General features: G+C 35.6%; 1 protein-coding gene and 1 non-coding gene across 2 annotated transcripts in view; one reads left to right on the plus strand and one right to left on the minus strand.

Moving 5' to 3' along the window:
• Positions 1-10,903, plus strand: part of LOC136028943 (5'-3' exoribonuclease 2 homolog) — a 147,524-nt gene extending 136,621 nt beyond the window's left edge. Inside the window, exon 20 of the mRNA XM_065706930.1 lies at positions 10,663-10,903. Coding sequence (XP_065563002.1) covers positions 10,663-10,713 — 51 coding nt within the window. The 3' untranslated portion in view covers positions 10,714-10,903. The remainder of the gene's footprint in view (positions 1-10,662) is intronic.
• Positions 10,904-19,751: 8,848 nt separating this feature from the next.
• On the minus strand, positions 19,752-19,823 carry Trnad-guc (transfer RNA aspartic acid (anticodon GUC)). The gene has a single exon. It is a non-coding gene; the product is annotated as a tRNA-Asp (tRNA).
• Between the last annotated feature and the right edge of the window lie 5,968 nt (positions 19,824-25,791).

Here is a 25,791-nt window from a genome sequence, read left to right on the forward strand (position 1 = left end):
GTTCCTGGAGGCCAATTACTAGGGGTTCTATGATTGGGAAAGTGTTTGAGTTGTGTTTGAAGGATCTTCTTAAAATTCTTGACACTGGTTCTAATCAAGTTGGTTTCAAGAGAGGTTTGGGATGTGACCACGCCCATGCATCTTTCAGCAAAGTTATTGAAGAAGCGAGAATCTCTGGTCAACCGCTATACGCCCTCTTGGTTGATATCAAAGGGGCCTTTGATAACATTTCTCATGCATCTGCTCTGCTCACTTTAATCCATGCTGGATTGCCCCTAACTCTCATACGAGTCCTTTGCTCTTGGTATTCTGGTTTAAAGATCCGTATCTGTCCGAGTTCGTCTTCATCTCAGTCCAAATTAATTCAAGTGGGTAGAGGAATTAAACAAGGAGGAATTATTTCTCCTTATATATTCATTTCTTGTTTAGCTACTGCCCTTAATTCTCTTTCCTGCTCTTTTGTTTCATTATCTCGAAATCTGTCTTACATTACGTATGCTGATTACATTATCCTTCTAAGCCGGTTTAAGTCTAGTCTTGTTTCTAATTTTAATATTTTAATTAATTGTTTAAAAGGTTTGAGCCTTTCTATCAGTTTTGAAAAATGTCAATTTTTTGTTGTAAATTGTTCAGAGGATAATGTCAGGGCGACTCTCGATTGCGGCAATGGTGTTATTTTTCAGTCGTCGCCAATAGTCACTTATTTGGGATTACCTTATGCTGCTTCGAAAAGAGATTTTAAACCAGTCCTGGTTCAACATGTTCAGATGAAACTACGCAAGGCATTTGATCTTTTAATTCGTTTTCGGGGTCTTTACCGTCGGGACGTCCTTGGTCGTATGTATAGCGCTGTTGCTCTGCCTCATGTATTGTTCCCGTCCCTCCTCTTCCAAAATTTCACACCTTCTGATCTTTCGCCCATCAAAGTTTCTTATTTTAAATTTTGTAAATTTTTACTTGGTTTCTCCCTTTCTTTTAGTAACACTGAGATTGTTTTAAAGCTTAATGTGAAGGATCCTGTAGTCTGTATAAAGAAAAAATATAAAACATTTGAAGCAGTGCCGTCATTTACTTGAAGTACTTTTACTTAAAGTACTACTTAAGTAAAATTTTCTATTACTTGATACTTAAGTAAGATTACAAAATACTTATTACTTAAGATACTTTTAATGTACTTGTTTTTCAAATACTTTACCTTTGACACGAAAATTTTGTGTGTGTGTGTTTTGGCAGTGTACAAGAAAACCTCACCTTTAGATTTAGAGTAAAGTCAGATATAGCTCCATGCCCTATTTTTGGATGTGAAATAAGGTATTTGTTTTTGACGAAAAAAATTATAGTTTGATTAACACTTGGTTTAATTTTGTTTAAAAGTTATATAATAAAAAAATTGAAATTGTTTCACAGTTCACTGGTCGACAGTGAGCTAAAATCCTTTGTTTTGTGCTAAATGTTGCTTACTGTTGTCCATTTGGGCTTATATTTCTGAAATTAGTGTTTTAAGTTTTGTCATCTCGTCAACTGAACCAGATTTCTACCATTTCATCATCTTTAGGACCATATTATGGGTAAAACTACTGAGGCTATGAATCTTTACCCATCTAAATGTTGTCTGCAATAAACAAGTCTGGGGAACTCTAGCTGGATCCAATGCAGTGGTATTTTGTCAAATCCATTCCAGCAACTGCAGGTATTCAGACGAATCTGACTTCAGATTTGTCACTCCATTCATAAGTTATAGGCCCTACTAAATTAAAGGAAAACTCAACTTTCTTAAAACTTGAAACCCTCTCCCCCTCGCCCTATTTGAGATTGGGTTTGTGATACAAGAACTTGATATGACTCCTAATCTTCGGCATCTTTGGTCTAGTTTTCATTCGAATCCGTTACTCCATTTGCAAGTTATAATTAATTAAACAAAAACTTGATATGTGTCATGGTCTTAGGCCTCTTTGGTTCAATTTTCATTCAGATCCATCACTCCATTCGCAAGTTACTCTGAATTAAACGAAAAACTATTTTTAGCAGGCAAAGCCCTCTCCCCCCTGTTTTATTTGAGCTTGGGTCTTCATCTTTCAACTTGATGTGTCTCATGATCCTTGGCACCAAATCTGGCCATCCAAATTTTCATCCAAATCTGACTAGCGGTTCTCCCTCTATACTTGATTACACAGACGGGCGGACAGACAGACAGACGGACGGACAGATTTTGCAACGTCTTAGGTAGCCATGTTGGCTCATTAAATCCAAAAAAAAGGAAAAGAATAGCATATCATCATCCAGGGATCATCACCTATTTGGATAGTGGAAAATATCCATCAAGATAGGTTTTTGAGATCTGTCTGTCTGTCTTCTAAATATCAAAATTCATTAAGATCCGATTACCCACTCGTAAGTTATAAATACCTCATTTTTCCTCATTTTTCCTCTCCCTTCAGCCCCCCAGATGGTCTAATTGGGAAAAACAATTTTATCAAGTAAATTTGTATTAAAATTAAACTATTTGGCTTAAAATTGAGCGAAATTAGGGCGAGGGGGCTTTAAGTGTTAAAAAAATTGAGTTTTTCATTTAATTCAGTTTAACTTGCAAATGGAAAGATGAATTTCGATGAAAATTGAATAAAAATCCCTAAGGGTATGATATACATTGAGTCCTGGGATGGAGACCCAAGCTTAGTTAGGGGGAGGGGGCTGTAAGTACTAAAAAAAGTTGAGTTTTTTGTTTAACTCGGTTTAACTTGCGAATGAAGTAATGGATCTCAATGAATTTTAAGCCAAAGATGCCAAAACCATGAGACACATAATGTTTGGAGATGAAGACCCTAGCTTAATTAGGGGAAGGGGGCTTTAAGTGCTAGAAAAAAGTTGGGTTTTTCATTTAATTCAGTGTAACTTGCGAGTGGAGTGATGCACCTCAATGAAGATTGAACCAAAGATGCCTAAGACTATGACAGGCATTAAGTTTTGAGATGAAAACCATAGCTCAAATAGCACGAAGGGGAGTGGGTTTTAAGTGCTGAAAAAAGTCAAGCTTTTTGTTTAATTTAGTATAACTTGCAAATGGAGCAACGGATCCAAATGAAAGCTAGACCAAAGAAAACTAGGATTAGGGCTCAAATTGAGCTCTGATATTACAAACCCTATCTCAAATAGGGCGAGGGGGGGGGTTCCAGTTTTAAGAAAGTCGAGTTTTCCTTCAATTTAGTAGGGCCTATAACTACTTCTACCCATGACTTGCCCAAAGCCAGGAAATGACACTTTCCCAAAATGAGCCATACTGAAGCCAAACTTCAACCGAATGTTCCATCCCCAGAGAAAAATTAGACCTCCGTTGCCTGTGCAACGGGAAGTGTTGCAGCAACTGTGCCCTGTTCCTTAGGGCACAGTTGCGGAGCAACACGTGCAACTGTGCCCTACGGGACACAGTTGCTATTTCCGGGAAATCTGAAAGAGATACGGAAATAACGTCTTATAGTTTTCTGCTTAACTTTTGATGGTCTAAACTAGGAAAATATAAAACAAACCAAATTCACCAAAAAATTTAAATTGCCCCGAGGGCATGACAAAAGGAATTTTATTTCCGAGAAACTATTGTAAGCTCCAGTTGTTAGGAGATCGAGACCTGTCGAACCGCGTTGGAAAAAAATTCTAGCTGGTCCAGAACAGAAGTTACCTCTAGAACGTCAAAACTTCGGAAATTATTTCTTAGAGAACGAAGCAACTTGGTATATAGAACACTTCACTTCTTCTTGCATACTTTTCATAGCACTACTCGATAAAAATATAAGAAACATCAAAATCGAAAATTTGAGAAAATTCCAAAAAAATTCGGAACTATATGGGCTTTTCCGGAATTATTTCCGGGAAATCTGTAAGAGCTACGGAATTTTGTGCTCCGGTTCTCGAAGAGACAAATGAAAGTTCTACATGAGTTCAGCATAACTGTATTTCTAACAAGTTTATTTCCGAAGCTAGGGTCGTCTTAACTTGACGCCAAACATCGAACGCACAGTTTCTAAGAAAAAAACCGTTTTATTTTTTTTTATGGAAAACTGTTAGAAATTTTAGGAACTTCTCTGGAACTTTTTTACTCTGTTTCACGTTTCCCTTCGCTCTGAAAAATCTCAAATTTTTAACTCTTACCACTTCGGAGCTACAGGTCGCTGATCACGGTAAAAAAAAAAAAAAAAAAAAAAACTACGAAACAGTAGTGTTGCTCCGCAACACAATTACTTTGTATGGCACTTAGTATTTACCAAGTGACATATAGTGATCGCAAATTCTGTCGGTCTGTCGGTCCCGGTTTTGCTAGTTTAGGCATTCCCAGATAAGCTAGGACGATGAAATTTGGCAGGCGTATCAGGGATCAAACCGATTAAATTAGAAATAGTTGTTTCCCCGATTCGACCATCTGTGGGGGGTTGGGGGACGGTTAATTAGGAAAAATTAGAAAAAATAAGCTATTTTTAACTTACGAACAGGCGATCGGATCTTAATTAAATTTGATATTTAGAAGGATATCATGTCTCAGAGCTCTCATTTGAAATTCCGACCGGATCAGGTGACATTGGGGGAGTTGGAGGGGGAAACCTAAAATCTTAGAAAATGCTTATAGTGGAGGGATCGGGATGAAACTTAGCGGGAAAAATATGCAGAAGTCCTAGATACGTGATTGACATAACCAGAACCGATCCGCTCTCTTTTGCGGAGTTGGGGGGAGGGTTATTTCTGAAAAATTAGAAAAAATGAGGTATTTTTAACTTACGAAGGAGTGATCAGATCTTGAATTTCATCGGATGAAATTTCATATTTAGAAGGACCTCGTAACTCATGTTTGCTACTGTTTTGCTACATGAGACAGTTTGCTACTGTCTCATGTTTTAAATCCTGACCGGATCCAGTGTCATTGAGGGGATTTGGGGGGAGGACCGGAAATCTTGGAAAACGCTAAGAGTGGAGAGATCAGGATGAAACTTGGTGGGAAGAATAAGCACATGTCCTAGATACGTGATTGACATAATCGAAACGGATTCGCTCCCTTTGTGGGAGTTGGAGGGGGTGTTAATTCGGAAAAATTAAAAAACTGAGGTATTTTTAACTTAAGAGCGGGTGACCGTTCGTGAGGTATTTTTGAATTTGATATTTAGAGAGAGCTCATGTCTCATAGCTCTTATTTTAACCCAGACCAGTTCTGGTGAAATTGGGGGAGAGTTGGAGGGGGAAACCGGAAATATTGTAAAACGCTTAGAGTGGAGAGATCGGGATGGAACTTGGTGGGTAGAATAAGCAAATGTCGTAGATACGTGATTGACGAAACCGGACTCGATCTACTCTCTTTGGGGGAGTTAGGAGGGTCCTGTGCTTTGGTGAGTTCGGTGCTTCTGGACGTGCTAGGACGATGAAAATTGGTGATTTAGAAAATTAGAAAAAAGGAGGTATTTTTAACTTGCGAGTGGGTGATCCGATCTTGATGAATTTTGATATTTAAAAGGACTTTGTGTCTCAGAGCTCTTATTTTAAATCCCGACCGGCACTAAGTGTCTGATTTTTCTTTTAAATTAATCTATTGATTCTTATAATTTTGTTAGAGCTCATGCCATATGAGCTTTTGGCTCTTGGCTCTTCCGACGTCGTCAAAAGTGCCATATGAGCTCTTAGCTCTTGTTTTATTTTTTTTTCTCAGGAGATTTCCGACTTAGTCTCATGGTTTTTGCCACTTCACGGTGTGAAAACTCCTGCTAGAAATAAATAGGTTGTAACTTCTGCAACATTCTGCAGTTTGACCAGCCGGGTGGAATGCGTCTGAATCAGCAGGCTTGCTGCAGGCCCGTGGTTTTACAATAAATGTTTGTAGGGAGTTTTACCGACCATCTGAATTGACTACACAGCATGCGGCTTGCTTGAGTGAAAACCAGCCAAAGGATATAGATGCCATACATTTTCATATCGCGTCTGAAATTTAACATGAAAACTTGAGGCAGCTTCCTTGTAAAGGTGCCGAGGGCGAGAAATGTCATCAAAGTGTGAATCAAGACTTCATTTTCATACTCTTCTTTTCTTTCAGTACGCTGACAGCCAGCAACCTTCAGCTAGCTGCCAAAAGTGTGGATTTTTGCTGCTCCTTTTTATTGAGCTTTGATTTCTCTTATTAAAAAAGTCCGCAACTGACTCACTTGACTCCTTACTTTTAAATTTGAGTATATATGTTTTAAAGCCAATCCAAAGTTTGTTTTTCTATTTTCAGTATTTTTCCACCATTCCGACATGTTTCAGAATAACCCTGTATTTTTTCAGACGTGCCAGATTTGACTGAAAACTAATTGCCATAAGTTCAACTCTACATACACTGTGTTAATCCTGTCATGTGATCTGTCTGATCCAATCAGGAGATTTTTGACTGCACTTAATTGTTTTGATAGTATATATATATATATATATATATATATATATACATATATATATATATATATATATATATATATATATATATAAATATATATATATATATATATATATATATATATATATATATATATATATATATATATATATATATATATATATATATATATATATATATATATATATATATATATATATATATAGAATATACATACATAGAATAAATACTTAAAGTAGTACTTGAAGTACTACTTAAGTACAATTTTGGCAAGTACTTGATACTTGATACTTAAGTAAGAATTCGGAAAGTACTTATTACTTGATATTTAAGTAAAAAAAACAATGAGTACTTAATACTTGATACTTAAGTAAAAATTTGGAGTACTTGTTGCAGCACTGATTTGAAGATAAGGCGAAAATTAACCTTTTAGGCCACAATTTGTTTCCGTTTTTTAGTAACAGTTCTGGCTCTTCATGATTTATACGCTAAACTATTTAACAAGTGTTTTGTATCTTTTTTTTCTCTCTTTTTAAGTATTTGATCAATATTTGATAGGTTTTGAGTGTAAGTGTTATCATTTGTTTTTTCTTTATATTATATTGTAGCGTACTCCTCATTATTTGAGGGAAATAAAGAAAATAAATAAATAAAATATCCAAAAATGGGGCATGAAGCTATATCTGAGTTTACTCTAAATCTAAAGGGTGATGTTTTCTTGTATATTGCCAAATCACAGACACAAAAAAGCTATATCTGAGTTTGCTCTAAATCTAAAGGTGATGTTTTCTTGTACATTGCCAAAGCACACACACACAAAATTTTCCTGTCAAAGGTAAAGTATTTGAAAAACAAGTACATTAAAAGTATCTTAAGTAATAAGTATTTCGTAATCTTACTTAAGTATCAAGTAACAAGTACACCCTAGAGTTTTTACTTAAGTACAAGTACAAGTAATGGAAAATTTTACTTAAGTAGTACTTCAAGTAAAAGTACTTCAAGTAAGTGACAGCACTGGCCGGTAATTCAACTGATTATTCAGATTATAGAGGTATTTCTTTGCTTTCAGTTTATAGTAAAATTTTGGAAAAAATTGCAAATAGTCAACTACAAAAATATTTATTCGATAATAAGATATTACACACTTCTCAATATTGATTTATAAAGGGAAAGTCAACTGAAATGGCAATTCATGAACTTTTAGTGAATATAAATGACTCATTAGATGGTGGTCAACATGCTTTGGCTATTTTCCTTGATGTCGCTAAAGCATTTGACACTGTAAATCATTCTTTGCTTCTTATGAAACCTAAGTCTTATGGATTTTCATCACAAACTGTTAATTTTTTTGCATCTTATCTTTGTGGGAGACGACTAGAATGTATCGATAAAGCCCGTGATCTTCGTTCAGATACTTTTCAGATTAATTATGGAATACCTCAGGGCTCTGTCCTTGGGCCTGTTTTATTTCTTCTTTATATAAATGATTTACCAGATGTTTTGCCTCTTTGTAAAATTATTATGTTTGCTGATGATGTAGTAATTTTTTCCTCTCGCCAGGACTTTGCAGTTCTTTTCCATAACCTTGAATGCACGTTACAAGGTGTATCTTTTTGGTACTCAAGGAATTTACTAGCTCTTAGTGAGAAAAAATGCCAATATATGTTGTTTTCGCGAACTGGTTCGGTCATTTCAGATGGATTCTCTCTTTTATTGAATGGTCTTGAATTAAAAAGGGTTGATCAGTTTAAATACCTTGGTGTTTATTTAGATGAAAATTTGTTGTTTCATAAACATGTGAAAACACTATCGTCAAAAATTTCTCGATATATTGGTATTCTATTACGTCTTCGTTATTTGTTTCCTAAAAATATTCTAAAAGCAATTTATTATTCTTTTGTCCACCCATATTTTCTTTATTGTATTTCTGTTTGGGCTTCTACTTTTCAAATCTCTCCAAATACTCCAGAATAAAGCAATGAGAATTCTTTTTAATGTTGAGCATGGATCTTCAATTAGACACTTATATGGGAATTCAGGAATATATTCTTTGGATCAACTTCATACAATTTCTATTTCTAATATTTGTCATGATTATTTATACAATAGTTTACCTTCAAATTTCTCTGGTATTTTTTTCAACTAATTCCCAATTTCATAACTATCCAAACACTCATTGTTCAGATTTTTCATGTGAATTTCGTCCTACATCAAGAGCGGGTTTCAGCATCCGTCATACTGGGTCAAAAATTTGGAACTCAATTCCAATATCAGTACGAGAATGTAGCACTAAGCGAAAGTTTTTAAAATTATTAAAAAAAAACTTAACAAAGCAGTGATGAAAATAATTTTTTCAGAATTAATGAACTTACTATTTATTAAAAAGTTGCAAAATATAATCGCAAAGTTGAAATTTATGTAAGTTATGACGGGTTTTCAAATATTTAATTAAATATCAAATGATTAGGTCTTTTGTGTTTAATATGTTGCGGGGAATTATATTTATGCTGATGCTGTAGGCTTGTATTTACTTTGGCTTGATTTATTTTTATTTTTTCAGTGCTTATGTATGTAACATTCTCAGTGCTAGTTTTTATTTTCGTAGTGTACGTAACATTGTAACATTGTCAGTGCTAAAGTATGCCACCAGGCATGTGCACCGGTTTGTCATATTTATTTATTTAATTGTTGCAAATAAAAAATTATCTATCTATCTAACAAGTGAAAATGAAATAATTTTTATACAATCTCAAAGAGGCTTATGCCAGCTTTGCCTCTCACTCAGACTATCCGTCATGGCTTTTCCTCTAGTTGGCCATGGCTTGATGGCAACTTGATTTTAATTCAAAAATCAACGGTTCGTCCGCTGCTACCACTGTTTGTTGTGGTTACCTTGTGAACTACCACTTTTTGTACTAGATGCCTTAGGGCAATCAGTTATTTGATCTCCAGTAACGCGATCGAGCGGTTTCAAGGTTTCTACGTTTCTTCGCGCGCCGATATTGCAACCAATGTGTATGTGAAAGGTATACTACCTTTTCAAGGACCAAACTATTGGCGAAGGGTTCCCCAACCTGAGTTACCACAAATATATCTCTAACTATCTCTTTGGAGGGTGAACGGACCCTCCTTTCGATATATTAATTACAGTACTTCTCGAAAAACACCTACCCTTGTTGGATTCGGGAGCACTGGTATTGCAACCACTGTGTATGTGAAAGGTATACTACCTTTTCAAAGGCCGAACTATTGGCCAAGGGTGCCACAACCTGTGTTACCACAAACATCTCTCTAACTATCTCTTTGGTGGGTGAGCGGATCCTCCTGTCGATATATTAATAACAGTACTTCTCGAAAAACTCCTACCCTGCCTGGGTTCGGGAACAAATAATCTCATACTGCTGGAGAAAAAAACTCACTTTCACTCTTAAAATTTCAACTCTGACAAAACATGCATCAACAAACTCTATAAGCGAACTCTCAAACAAAGATTTTGCAGTCTAGAAACGGACTAAAAACTAAATCACTATTTTCACACCAAGAAAGCTGGTGTAGGGTTGGATCCTAGAATGACCCTCGCCATTCTGATAAATGAGGGCTTCAAATCCACAAGCTTTTCGAATAACACTATCTGTTAATGGCCAAGATCAGACAGACATAAATAGATTTTAGTCCAAAGATTTACTTCCTGTGAACTTACTAGCTTGGCAACGAGAATTTAGCCTATCCTCTGAAATTATATCATAAGCAATTAAGTACCAAAAATGCATGTAGTCAAATTTATGATACGTTTTGTAATTTCGTTAATCCTGATAGCAGTAGGATGCCAAATATGCCAATGCATGAAAATGTAGGGAGAAGGGACAATGATTTTTTATAATGATTATGCTAAAAAGGTATTTCCAAAATCCAGGGAGGGGTATTTTAGCCTTCTTTTTCTTTTTTCAGTGAGAATACCAAAATCGTATGTTTTTGAAATTCAAGGTGTTGGGAAGAGATTATGTCCCCTCCCCCCTATTGCAGCCCATGTCCACTGAAATATTATGACACTACTCTGAAATGTCCATTTAAAAACGAAGCCTGTTTTTTTCTTTGCTCGTTAAATCTAGATTCTTCTAAGAGTATTTGAAAACATTCTCCTCCCTTATTCTTTCTAGAGATAACTCCTTTGCAAATCCCTTTCGTGAAACTTATCAAATAGCTCTTTAGGGTTTGCAGTTTATTTGGAAAGAGTGTTTGATAATTTTTCTCTCTTTTTTCAGGACTCGAGTAATGGAGCCCCGTATATTCCGAGAGGATATCAAAGAAGGTAAACAGCTAAAAACATAAGTGTACGATCATCGTTGTTGATCCTCAAGACAGATGAGTGTGCAGTATATAGCGATTTCGATTTTGTGAATGGAAAAATAGTTTCAATCTTTTTTTCTATTTCTTTGAAATCGATTTTATTTTTAAACTTATGTTGGATGTATTGAAAATACATGTATACTTTTAGTGCCCATATTTCTGCCCTAATAAATTTTTTGAGTTAGGGACAGCTTAATACAATCGAAATAATTAATGAAGAGTTAAATTAATATTGTTGTTAATAATTTATAATTACCACTGATCAAATAACAATTAGCTAGTGACTTCAAATAAGTTATTGCGAAGAAAGTAAACTTGCCATTCAGGGTTTGACATCTGGCATGATTCATAACAAACAACCCTTAGATGGCATTCAAGAATGCAGTTATCTGAAATATTTTAAATAGTCTAAAAAAAATTTTTTTTATTATTATTAAATACTCTAATGTATCCTAATAATTTTAATAGTTTAATAGCTATATAAGTCTATGTAATACTAATTTTATGTATATAAATTTAATTTAACTTAATTCTAATTTTAATAATTGTATTGTATGTTCTAACAATTTAAGGTCAATCTCCGAGGTTTGAAGCCAATGCTATTTTCCCATAGCAGTGAAATGTGTATTAACAACAGACACAAGCAGATTCTTTGATGAAAAAATTCCTGTGGCTTCATTGAAAGCTTTAACATGAATAGGCCGAACAAATTTGCATTTTTTTTTTCTTTAGAGCTTCATAAAAAATTAATTAGTGGGGACACCTCTAATTTTTAAAAGTAGTTATAAAATTAATTTTAGAAGACGTAGAGAATTGTAAAGTAGCCTCTCGATTTGCCACGAGATTTCAAAATTTTTGGCCGTGAATTTTTTTTTTTTTTTTTGTTATCATCAGTTTCCTTTAAAATTTGCCATTTAAGATATTCTTCCTTTACTATTTAAAAGGGTTGTACTAATCATACAGCCTTGATTTTTGTGTCGTTTTGTAGATCTTATACCGATAAATAATCCCAAAGATTCTCAAGTTTGTAGTTATGTGAAATGATTTTTAGCAATAATTCTTAGTATTCAAGATTTCCTCCTTTCTCATTGGCTTAACCACTCCTTGAGGGGTTTGCCAGAATATCATTAAGAATATTGACATCTCCTTAGCATTGCGACCAGATTTAAAAGGGAGTTGAAAACATGTATAATTGGCAACAACACCTTGAGGCAATATCATATTTAACACTTCATACGAATTGGTATTTTTTAGGTTACAAAGCTGTTACAAAGCAGATAACATTATTGGCCTTTAAAAGTAAAGAAACACCGATTGTAGGCCTATAAAATGTATGAACACTATTTTTAAAAAGAACATTATTCTTAAAAACACATCATTTTAAATATTATTGGCCTTTAAAAGTAAAGAAACACCGATTGTAGACCTATAAAATGTATGAACCTTATTTTTAAAAAGAAAATTATTCTTAGAAACACATCATTTTAAACATTATTGGCCTTTAAAAGTAAAGAAACACTGATTGTAGACCTATAAAATGTATGAACGTTATTTTTAAAAGGAAAATTATTCTTAAAAACACATTATTTTAAACATTATTGGCCTTTAAAAGTAAAGAAACATCGATTACAGGCCTATAAAATGTATGAATATCATTTTTAAAAAGAACGTTATTCTTTAAAACACATTATTTTAAACATTATTGGCTCTTAAAAGTAAAGAAACGCCGATTGTAGGCCTATAAAATATACGAACATTATTTTTTTTAAATCTAAAGTTGTAGGATATTCGTCCATTTTAGTTCCACGGGATCTCATTTCATTCCTAATAGTGCCGTATCTTAGAATATTTTGGTTTTTCCCCATCATCTCATACAGTTGACGATTTATAGGCTCGTTCATAAATGACTGATTACCCCGGTTTGGAACCGGGGTAATCATATACTTTGCTTTACGGAGTAATGCATATACTACTAAATTAATGTCATTTAAAGTAATATATTCGTGAAGGTACATAATAAACATTGGGCACCCTTGCCCTGGGGTCATAAATACAAGTAAGGGAGGAAGGAAACCCCTAGGGGTATTTGATAAATTTTTGAAACTACTTATATTTACATACTATTCGTCAAAAACAAGAGCTAAGAGCTCATATCGCACTTGTGACGAGGTCAAGAGGAGCCAAGAGCTCATATGATATGACCTGTAGTAACATTCTAAGAATCAATAGATTGCTTTAAAAGGAAAATCAGAGGCTTAATGCCGGTCGGGATTTAAAATAAGAGCTCTGAGTCAAGAGGTCCTTCTAAATATCAAAATTCATCAAGATCCGATCACCCACTCGTAAGTTAAAAATACCTCAATTTTTCTAATTTTTCCTTTCCCTTCAGCCCCCCAGATGGTCGAATCGGGGAAAACAACTGTAACGAGTCAATTAGTGCAGCTCCCCGACATGCCTAACAATTTTCATCGTCCTAGCACGTCCAGAAGCACTAAAATCACCAAAGCGCTGAACCACACCACCTAACTCCCTCAAAGAAAGCGGATCCAGTCTGGTTATGTCAATTACGTATCTACTGCGTTTATAAGCGTTTTCCAAGATTTCCGGTTTCCCCCTCCAACTCCTCCGCCCCCCCCCCCAATGTCAACAGATCTGGTCGGGATTTGAAAGAAGAGCTCTGAGACATGAGTTTTTCCTAATTATCAAATTTTATTAAGATCCGGTCACCCATTCTTAAGTTATAAACACCTCAATTTTTAATTTTTCCAAATTAACAACTTCCAGCTCCCCCAAAGAGAACGGATCCGTACCAATGATATCAATCTCGTATCTATAGCTTGTGCTTATTCTTCCCACCAAGTTTCATCTCGATCTCTCCACTCTAAGCGTTTTCCAAGATTTCCGGTTTCCAAGGTTTCTGTTTTTCTCTCCAGCCCTCTATGTCCTTGGATCCAATTCTAATTGAAAATGGATTATCTGAGACATAAGATTCTTCTGCATATTAAGTTTCATTAAGATCCGATCACCCATTCGTAAGATACCTCGATTTTCACGTTTTCCAAGAATTCCAGTTTCCCCCTCCAGCTCCCTTCAATGTCATCGGATCTGGTCGGGATTTAAAATGAGAGTTTTAAAGCACAAGATCCTTCTAGATACCAAATTTCATTAAGATCTGAACACTCGTTCGCAAGTTACAAATACCTCATTTTTTCTAATTTTACCGAATTACCCCCCTCCCTCCCCCCAACTCCACCAAAGAGAGCGGATCCGAGCCGGTTATGTCAGTCACCTATCTTGGACTTCTGCATATTCTTTCCACCAAGTTTCATCCTGATCTCTCCGCTTTAAGCGTTTTCCGATATTTCCTGTCCCCCCCCCCAAATGACACTGGATCTGGTAGGGATTTAAAATGAGAGATCTGGGTTTCGAGATCCTTCTAAATATGAAATTTCATTAAGGTACGATCACTCTTTCATAAGTTAAAATACTTAATTTTGTATAATTTTTTAGAATTCCCCCCCCCCAACTCCCCCAAAGAGAGCAGATCCGCTCCGGCTATGTCAATCCCGTTTTTAGGACTTGTACTAATTTTTACCACCAAGTTTCATCCCGACCCCTATACTCCAAGCGTTTTCCAAGATTTTAGGTCTACCCCCAACTTCCTCTTCACCGGATCCGGTCGAGATTTAAAATAAAAGCTCCGAGACATGATATCCTTCCAAATATCAAATTTCAATAAGATCCAATCTCTCCTTCGTAAGTTGAAAATACCTTATTTTTTTAATTTTTCAGAATTAACCCTTCTCCTCCCAACTCCCCTGAAGAGAGCAGATCCGTTCCAGTTACGTCAATCTCATATCTAGGACTTAAGATTATTTTTACCACCAAGTTTCATTCCGATCCCCCCACTCTAAGCGTTTTCCATGATTTTAGGTTTCACCTCCCATCTTCCCCCCAATGTCACCAGATCCGGCTGGAATTTAAAATAAGAGCTATGAGACACGATATCCTTCCAAACATCAAATTTCATTGATATCTGATGACTCTTTCCTAAGTTAAAAATACCTCATTTTTTCTAATTTTTCAGAGTTAACTCTCCCCCCCCCCCAACTCCCCCAAAGAGAGCGAATCCAGTCCGGTTGCGTCAATCACGTATGCGCGATATTTGCTTAACTCTCCCCCCCCCCAACTCCCCCAAAGAGAGCGAATCCAGTCCGGTTGCGTCAATCACGTATCTGCGATATATTCTACCCACCAAGTTTCATCCCGATCTCTTCACTCTAATCATTTTCCAAGATTTTCGGTTTCCCCCTCCACCTCCGCCTACTCTCACCGGATCTGGTTGGGATTTGTAATAAGAGTGCTAAAGCACAAGATCCTTCTAAATATCAAGTTTCATTAAGATCTGATTACCCGTCCATAAATTACAAAAACCTCGTTTTTAATTTTTCCGAATTACCCCCCCCCCCCCCTCCCAAAGAGTGCGGATCCGGTCCAGTTATGTCAGTCACGCATCTTGCGTGATGTGTGCTTATTCTTGCCACCAAATTTCATCCTGACCTCTCCACTCTGAGCGTTTTCCAAGATTTCTGATACCCCCCCCCCCCCCCCACAACTCTCCCCAATGAAACTGAATTCAGCCAGATCTAAAATGAAAGATCTGAGTCGCAAGATCCTTCTAAATATGAGATTTCATTAAGATTCGATCACTCCTTCGTAACTTAAAAACACCTTATTTTTTTTTAATTAACCGTCACTCCACTCCCCCCCCCCCCACAGACGGTCGAATCGGATAAATGACTGTTTCTAATTTAATCTTGTCTGGTACTGATTTTTCTCATTTTTCAGAATTAACCCTCCCCCCAACTTCTCCAAAGAGAGCGGAAACGTTCCGAATATGTCAATCACGTATCAAGGATTTGTGCTCATTTTTACCACCAAGTTTCATCCCGGTCTTTTTTTTCGAATTAATCTTCTCCCCACTCCCCCCAGATGATCGAACTGGGGAAACGACTATTTCTAATTTAATCTAGTCTGGTTCCTGATACGGCTGCCAAATCTCATCGTCCTAGCTTATCTGGAAGTGCCTAAACTAGTAAAACAGGGAAAGACAGACAAACAGACCGACAGAATTTATGATCACTATATGTCACTTCGTAAATACAAAGTGCCACAAAAACTTGTTAATACCACAAAAATTTACGAAACTTTTTCTAAGACTTTTTAAGCCCTAAAAGCAAGAGATAAATTATGCTCTAACTCGGTGTCTTCAAGTATCGCCCCGATTTACGAACAATTAGCTACAACTGAAGCCCAGCTGGAGAAAATAAAAAGTCATCTGCTGGAAAATATAACCAATCAAACAGTTCTTGGTAACGAACTGTAGTAAGAAGCGACCCGGCTCAATAGCAACCGAAACTCTATAAAATGGAAATTTGATACCAATAGTTACATCAAAAGAATCGCATTTTAATGTTGATTTTAAATATATAAGTTTCATCAAGACCAGTTATACCCATCGAAAGTTACGAGCCTGAGAAAATTTGTCTCATTTTAGAAAATAGGGGGAAACACCCCCTAAAAGTCATAGAATCTTAACGTAGAACCTTATTGTTACCTTATTGTTCTCGTTACCTTATTGTAGAAGTTTCAAGCTCCTATCTACAAATATGTGGAATTTCGCTTTTTTTTTGCCAGAAGACAGATCACGGATGCGTGTTTATTTGTTGTTTTTTTTCCAGGGGTGATCTTATCGACTGAGTGGTCCTAGAATGTCGCAAAAAGGCTCATTCCAACGGAAATTAAAAGTTCTAGTGCCCTTTTTAAGTGACCAAAAAAATTGGAGGGCACTTAGGCCCCCTCCCACGCTCTTTTTCTCCCAAAAGTCTCCGGATCAAAATTCTGAGATAGCCATTTTATTCACCATAGTCGAAAAACCTAATGACTATGTCCTTAGGGACGACTCACTCCCCCTCAGTCACCGTGGGAGAGGCTGCAAGTCACAAACTTTGACCTGTGTTTACATATAGTAATGGTTACTGGGAAGTGTACAGACGTTTTCAGGTAGATTTTTGTTGGTTTAGGGGGGAGAGTTGGGGGGGTTACTTGGGAGGATATTTCCATAGAGAAACTTCTCATGGGGGAAGAGAATTTCAATGAAGGGGACGCAGGATTTTCTAGCATTATTTGAAAAAAACAACGAAAAAATAAATATGAAAAGTTTGTTTCTACTGAAAGTAAGGAGCAGCATTAAAACATAAAACGAACAAAAATTATTACGCATATGAGGGGTTTACCTTCTCTTTATACCTCACTCTTTACGCTAAAGTATTTTTAGTAATTTCAACTATTTATTCTACGGCCTTTGTGATTCAGAGGTCATTCTTAAGGAATTGGGACAACATCTAAGCTTTAGTGTAAAGAACGAGGTATCGACGAGGGTTTAACCCCCTAATATACGCAATAAAAACATACTAATATAGAAGTTCGTTACGTAAGTTAATTCGTAAGTTACGTATATTTTTTACCAATGAAGACGTTTGTAAAAAAATAAAAGTTCTAGTTGCTTTTTTAAGCAATCAAAAACTTGGAGGGCAACTAGGCCTCCTCCCTCGCTCCTTTTTCTCAAAATCTTCCGATTAATTGCAATTAATTAATATGCAAATTTCGTTTTAATTATTTATGTGCAGAGAGCCAAGATCAAAACATGCATTAATTCAAAAACGTCCAGAAATTAAATAAAAAAATAAGTTTTTTTACATGAAAGTAAGGAGCAACACTAAAACTTAAAACGAACAGAAATTACTCCGTATATGAAAGGAGTTTTTCCTCCTCAACGCCCCGCTCTTTACGCTAAAATTTCTTACTGTTTTAAAATAGAGTTAAGAGAAGAGTCAAACTTTAGTGTAAAGAGCGGGGTATTGAGGAGGAAAAGCCCCTTTCATATACGGAGTAATTTCTGTTCGTTTTAAGTTTTAATGCTGCTCCTTACTTTCATTTACTTTCATTTACTGAAAAGTTCAATGACCCAAATTCATAAGGTCATAATGAAACATCCCTGTGGCTTAGTGGTGCAGTGAGCTCTTAGTAGTGGTATCAGTTTCATGTTTTTTTTTTGGTAAGCCATTCATACTATACCTTTAATATTTTCATATATTTTCTTATGTAGCAGTGAGTTGTTAGTTTTTTTGTTGGTAGTACAATGAGTTGTTAATAGTAGTGATATTTTTGTGTTTATATTTGTAAGCCAGTCATATTATACCTTAAGCATTTTCGGATAAGTTCTTAATGTAACATAACAGTGATAGCCTCAGGTGGCATTTTGCTGCGGTGAGTTATCAGTCCTAGTTTTTTCATCATGCTTTTTTCAAGCCATTGATGCTATATATTAATAATTTTCGTATATTTTCTTGAAGAAACGTAGCTGGGTTGGCCTCAGGTGATTTGGTGCTACGGTGAGCTGTAACTAGTAGTTCTATTTTTGTGTTTTTTTGCAAACCATTAATACTATACCTTAAACATTTTCTGATATTTTCTTGATAAAAATTCCCTATGTCGACCTAAATTGGCTTTGTGGTGCAATGAGTTGTTAGTTCTAGCAGTAGTTTCGGGTTTTTTGAAAGCCAAAATAATTTTGGATATTTTTTTTTTTATCAAACGCAAATATAATATTTTCTTAAACATTATTGTTTGGTTAGGTTAGATCATGTTAGGTTAGATTTCTTACATGGAAGTAAGTTAGCTAAACCTAACTTAGAAACGATTGGTTAGGCTAGGTTAGGTGGCGTGTCATCCTTAAGGCCGACACAAAGCCATCAGGCCACCCGAGGTCGACACAGGTGCATTTTTATCAAGAAAATATCAGACAATGTTTAAGGTGTTGTATAAATGGCTTAAAAGAACACGAAAACATTCCTAGCACTAACAATTCACTGCTCCACCAAGTCATATGAGGTCGACAGGGACATTGTATCAAGAAAATATCTGAAAATATTTAGGTTATAGTATAAGTGATTTCACCTGAGGCCAACAAAGCTATGTTTCTTTAAGAAAATATATGACAATTTTTAAGGTATAGTATGAATAGCTGGAAATAAAATGCGATATTACTACTACTACTACTAATAACTCACCACAGCATAATGCCACCGGAGGCTAACACAATTATGATTTGTGTTTTATTAAGAAAATATCTGAAATTGTTTAAGGTATAGTATGAATGGCATGCAAAAAAAAAACACAAAAAAAAAACACGAAGATACCACTACTACTAACAACTGACTGCACTACCAAGCCACCTGAGGTCAACACAGGTACGTTTTAACAAGAAAATATATGAAAATGTTTGAGGTATATTATGAATAGCTTACAAAAAAAAATACGATGATACTACTACTGCTAACAACTCACCACAGCATAATGCCGCCTGAGGCAAACACACTTATGTTTTATTAAGAAAATATCGTAAAATGATTAAGATATAATATGAATGGCATGCAAAAATATGAAAATAATACTACTAACAACTCAATTCACCGCCAAACCGCATGAGTTAGTTAAAGTCTCTTTTGCAGTTTAAATATTTCTGTAACTAAGATATTATATTTCTATAATATTTTGGTATATTTCATTAGGATTAACTAAACTTCACCTCTTTGTTGTGGTTGCTATAACTCGTAAGTGTCGACCATTGCTTGCTCACAGTGACGAACCCGATCTTGGGGGCTTGTCCCCCTTATTCCAAACTAGGTAAATTTTCTGCGGCGCATAACCTTTGATAAGTAATCTTAAACTTGAAATGAAAAGTGACTTGAAAAATGAAATTCATGTATCTGGAACGAAAATATAACGTCGATCATTTAAGTGCATTATATTTTCTTCAAAATTCCATTTTTAGAGTTTTGGTTACTTGAGCAAGTTTGTCTTTACTTACAGTTTGTAAGCTCAAGCTGGTTAGCCAGCCTTTTTATTTTTGTAATATTTATAGGGTCATAGGCAAAATATTCTCCCCGGCGGGGAATCGAACCCCGGTCTCCCGCGTGACAGGCGGGGATACTGGCCACTATACTACCGAGGACACATTCAATATCAGAATCTACAGAAGTCTAAACAATATTTCTTTAAGTGAAAAATTCCAGATGATTTGCAAATATGTTGAGACGAACCTTGGTATAGCCTGATTTTAGATATAAGCTTGGTATAGTCTTTTTGCCAATTTGGAAAATTGGTCTGTTAGATGACTGAAATTTTCAGGAATAGATCCTGTCTCGACCTCTTTCCTCTTTGTAAGCAGCTCACAAAATTTTAGGGGGGGGATGTATTTTTCACTATTCAAGGGGGCACATTTGTGGTTTTGTCAGTGAAAATATCAAAACGTGTTCGTCGTTATTACGTAACACCCGACGTGTGTGACCTTATAGTTGGAAGTGGTGATATCCCACAGGCCCTTAAGAAACAATTCACGTGATAATGCGTCATCCTTAACATAAGTAAAAATCCCTTATTATATAACAACCAAATGAATCTTGAGAAATGTCTTAGACGAAAAACATCTTGAAATGTCTTGAAAAAGTCTTTAACACGTCTTGAACTATTTTGAAACCTATTGAAAAACGTATTGACTGCTAGGGCCTTGGTTGGAATTAATTTCTAGGGACCTCCTGTGAAATTGGATGTAGGGTTCCATCGATGGTTAGGTTACGGGCCTTGTAAAATTGGAAGCTAAGGGGTCCCGTTGGAATTGACCTCTGGGGCTTCCTCCGTTGGAATTGTCTACTAGGAACCCCGTTGGAATTTATTAATAGTTCAGTTGCTAAGGCCCCCGTTTGAATTGGTTACTAGGGCCCCGTTGGAATTGGATGCTATGCCCCTTTGAATTGACAACTAGGTCCCCCTGACAAAAAAAGGTTGCTGGGTTAGGTTAGCCCCCCTCCCCGTAGAAAACGTTGCTAGGGCCCATTGGAATTGCTCGCTATGGCTTGGCGTCTTAAGGGTCCAACACTAGTGGGCCACGAAGGTTTCTGGCCCTCTTAGGTTTTTGAAGAAAAACACTTTCTATTAGGCACCACCAGAACCCTATTACATAACATCCAGAGAAATCCTGAAGTAAGGAAGCCCTGACCCTCACATGTTTTCTAAACAACCAAAGAAAAAACTCCCTGCTACGTAATTAGCACCTGCATCTCTTAGAAAACATTCCCTAATAGTAACATCTGTGTCATGCCCTGAGGGAATCGCTGTTAAACTTCTTCGTCATCTTAAATCATTATAGGAAGAAAGGAGTAGCGAATATGGCTCGCTTTAAAAGCAGTGGGGATACTACTGCGCCCCCTACTGCTATTGAAGTATCGGTAAGAAACTCATTTATTTGCACGTATCAGTAAGCTGATGGTCTACAAAGGATTCACGTGATATCTGTTTTTAATCTGTCGTCCAATAGGCTTTCTCGATAGTACTGAAACAAAAAACAGCTGATCCACAGCTTGTTCCACCGTATACTAAAATAGATTGGGAATGGTCCTCAGCTTGTAATCTTATACTCGTTATTCAAGTGTGCTTGACTTGTTATGTGACTTTAAAGCTTGTTGAGGGTTCTCTTAGAGTTTTCCAACATTTTAGAACAATATAAAAGATTAAAATCATTAAGTTTTGAAAGGTTATTAATAGATGTTTGCTTTCAACCCTATCTTTATTCTAGGTTTGGTTAATATAGTAGTATTTATTTTCGTTTTAATTTTTAGTATCACTCTTTACTTTCATTTGCAAACGTACCTTTCCCTTTAATTTCTTCAAGAAACTAATTTTGCCATATGTGAACTTGGAATGTTTAATATGTAAGGTTTGCAAAATATGAAGTAAGACTCGAATTCTGACGTTCGTTATGTTTGAAATCCTCTACTTTTCTTGCGACCCTGATATCCACTCTGAGCATATATACTTTGCTTATCCAATTGATTAAGGCTCATTCACAATAAATTGTACTAATAACGAGATTTAGCTAGCGCTAATTTAAGCCAATCAGAAATTTTCATAGAATTTTTCAGCCCATTAGATAATTCTATGGAAAAAAAAACGATTGGTTCAGATAAGTGCTAGCTAAATATTGGCATTAATAAAATCTCGTTTTGAATAGGCGTTAACCTCAATTAATTTTTTTTTTTAAGAAAATCCTAGCAATTCCAAATATTCACCTGATTTGCAAAAACTTTATTTGGGAGTAAGCTGATATCGTTGCGTGCCTAAAATTCAGCTCTCAATTGAGGGGGGGACAATGCTGTAAGGCCAGTTTTGTTGTTGTTGTTGTTGTTTTTTTAAATGTAATATATCGGAATAGTCTTGAAAATATTTGGCGAAATTAGTTTCTAAAAAAAACTGAAGGGAAAATAACGTTTTCAGATGAAAGTAAACAGTGACGCCAAAAGTTAAAGGACCATAAATTGATATTACTATATTAGCCAATCGCCTATTAAAGAATGGATTAAAAGTAAAAATTTATCAGAAACCTTCAAAGCTAAATACTATGATGGAGTGATAGTATTAAGGGAAATAGTTTTTACTGTTAACAAACGATTTCCAAAGCTTGGTTTTTATGTGTTATTTTATGGACACAAGTTCAAATAAATCAGCTAATTGAAATCTCCATCTTCCTATGCTGAATTGAAAAAAAACGCTTTGTTTCATTTTCATTGGTTGATTACCTTTCTGTTACCTCTATAAGACGTTAAATGAAAATAGGGCTTAAAACAATCTACTTAAGCCTAATTCACATTTATGCTTAGATAAACATCAATGTGAAAGCATAAGCATCCTCTACCAATCACAATGCCCCTCCTCTTTCAGGAGCAGCTACAATTGGTGTAAGGTCATGATGGCTAGACACTGATGTGTAACTAACCCGTGTAAACGAGACTTTGCTCTATCAAGTCTAATTATTGCCGTTATTGTTTAGAAAGGGAAAAAAAACGGTGGACAGGAAATATATTGCGAAACTTAAAATAAAAGCTCTGGGAATAATGTCAGATCGTTTTATAAATGATAACGTTGGTGGTCAAAATGACTGGAGAATAAGTTGTTTTTTTTATAAGGATGTTAGCTCTCTATACTGAATTCAGATATTTTGTAAGTTACGGATTTGTAATTTTTTTGTATTAGTTATAAAAATGGAGTCCCTTCCGCCTCGTAAGCTAGCTTTAAGGGGGAGCTAGTGGGGTCTCCAGACCGAAATTGCGTATATAATCAAGAACCCAAGCAAGGGCGCAATTAAATCCCAGCTGCATCGTGACTCAAAACCCTTTTTATAAACCTATGTAAAGAAGGTTGAACTCAGAGCTGAAAATACCGGCCAGCTAAATAACAGAATAAGAGAACCCAGAACAAGACTCCTTATGAAAAATACAGAATTTTAGTTTGATACTATTTCTAGTCATAATGTCTCAAACAAGAGGCCGAAATTAGAGCCTTTTTGACACTCCTAGGCTACCATAATTAAAGTAAATAGATTTTTGAGTAATTTGATATTGCAAAGGTATAAGGTACCAAGAACAGTGACAGCAAAATATGATCGTTTGAATTTGTTAAATGAAAACTTACACACTCATGTATATTTTAAAAAATCGGGAGCTCTATTTTTAACGAAAGAGACCTCTATATGCAGTTATGTAGTTTTTTGAGGTATTAGGTGCCAAAGTTAAAAAAAAGAAACATGGGTGAAAAATCACCAAATCAAAGCTACAAACACATGGTAACGAACAACATAAGAAGATGCAGCTTTCTTTTATAGATGTGGTTATTTCAGAAATCAACATATTGTTAATGTTTAAAGATTTTATTGAGGAAAAGCCTTTTAAAATTAATCAATTGATCTTGCTCATTTATTTTCACACCAATGTTGTACTGCTCTAAGAACTTCGCGATTTTGACATAATCAATAGAAAAATCTGACAAAATAATGGTTTTCACGTATTATCGAAACAAAAATAGGTTCAGGTTGCAAAAAAAAATATTTTATTTTGATGTCATATACATCAGAACATTTTTATCATTCCTAAAAGCCAAAAAGATTCATAAGCTTGGTGGGAGGTGTTGATTACAGCCTTTACTAGCCCTTTGATTAACAAGACTTGGCGTGCAGAGAAAGGCGTACACTTGTAATTTCGTTCTCTTTTTTTTTCTATTTTTTGTGAGTTTTGGGTACTCAGTGTAATATTCACAGTGTGAATTAAAAAAGAATATTATGTAAAAGTAAGAACAATATCAGATCTCATCCCCTGTTTACGCCGTTAAAGCTTTTATTGTCCCAACTATTTAAGAACAACTGTTAGGTTAAACTGAAATAGAAAGTGCGTTTAGTTCCCTATAAAACTTTAGTATTGAGAGTGGATAGAGGAGTAGGCAACCTCCCTCATACATAGAATAGTTTTTTTTTCGTGTGAAGTCTTAATGTCGCTCTTTATTTTATTTTTTTTTAATTTAATCAGATCCTTCATCAGAAAGTAGAAGGAAAATAGGGTATGTATTTATGTTAAATGCTTTCCAAGAGTGATATTACAGTTTTAATCATGCTGATAGATTGTACATGGATATTACTTAACTGCAGTGGTTCTATTTAAGCAAAATTGCACCATCAGATTCAGCATATCAAAGAACCCAACTGTAGAGGTTTTAAGCTCCTATCTGCAGAAATGTGGAATTTTGATTTTATTTGCCAAAAGAAAGATCACGGATGATTGTTTCTTTGTTTTTTTGTTTTTTTTTTCCAAGAGTGATCGAATCGACCCGTGGTCCTAGATTGTCGTGAGAGGGCTCATTCAGAGGGAAATTAAAAGTTCTAGTGCCCTTTTTAAGCTACCAAAAAATTGGAGGGCAACTAAGTCCGCTCCCACGATCAATTTATTCCAAAGTCACCGGATTAAAATTTTTAGATAGCAATATGGTCCAGTATAGTTGGAAGATTTAATAACTATGTCTTTGAGGATTAACTGACCCCCGCCCCATAGTCGCCAGGGGAAGGGCTGCAAGTTATCAACTTTGCCCATTGTTCACATATAGTATTTTTATTGGGAAGTATACAAACATTACCAAGGGAGATTTTTTTGTGGGGGGGTCAGGGGGAGAGGCTTACGAGGTGGATCTTTCCATGGAGGAGTTTTTCATGGGGGAGGAGAATTCCCATGAAGGGTGCGCTGTATTTCCCTAAAAACAATCAGAAATTAAATTTTCAAAAAGGAAGATTTTTCAAATGAAAGAAACGAGCAGCATTAAAACTTAAAAACATAAATTATTGCGTATATGAGGAGGTTCACCCCCTCGTCAAAATCTCCCTCTTTACGCTAAAATATTTTTAGTAATTTCAAAAGAGATATTTATTCTAATTAAATGGTTTTTGGGATTCAGGGGACATTCTTAAAGAATTGGACCAAAATATGAACTTTAGCGTACAGAGCGAGGTATTGACGAGGGGTTGAACCTCTCATATTACGTATATGAGTAAGTTTTTTCCCCTCGTCATTACCTCGCTTTTTACGCTAAAGCTAGAATTTTGTTATTTTTCAGCCAATCTTAGCATTTAATATTATCTTATGCAGCTTCTTAACTATGATGATAAACCAAAGATATTGTACATTTTCGGCTTGTGGTTATTATTCAATAAAAAAAAACAAGTTTTTTTTAACTGGAAGTAAGGAGCGACATTAAAACTAAAACGCACAGAAATTACTTCGTATATGAAAGAGGCTGCTACCTCATCAACGCCCCGTTCTTTACGCTAAAGTTTGACTCTTTCTCTCAATTCTTCTTTTTAAAACAGTAAAAAATTTAAAACCTAAAAATTTTTAAACCTAACTATGTCTTTGAGGACGAATTACTCCCCCACAGTACCCGTGGGAGGGGCAACAAGTTACAAACTTTGACCCGTGCTTACATATAGTAATGGTTATTGGGAAGTATACAGGCGTTTTCAGGAGGATTTTTTTGGTTGGGGGAGGGGTTGAGAAGAGAGGGATATGCTGGGGGAACTTTCCATCGAGAATTTGTCATGGGAGAAGAAA

Source organism: Artemia franciscana, chromosome 7 (genome assembly GCF_032884065.1).
Source record: "Artemia franciscana chromosome 7, ASM3288406v1, whole genome shotgun sequence".
NCBI classification, from domain to species: domain Eukaryota; kingdom Metazoa; phylum Arthropoda; class Branchiopoda; order Anostraca; family Artemiidae; genus Artemia; species Artemia franciscana.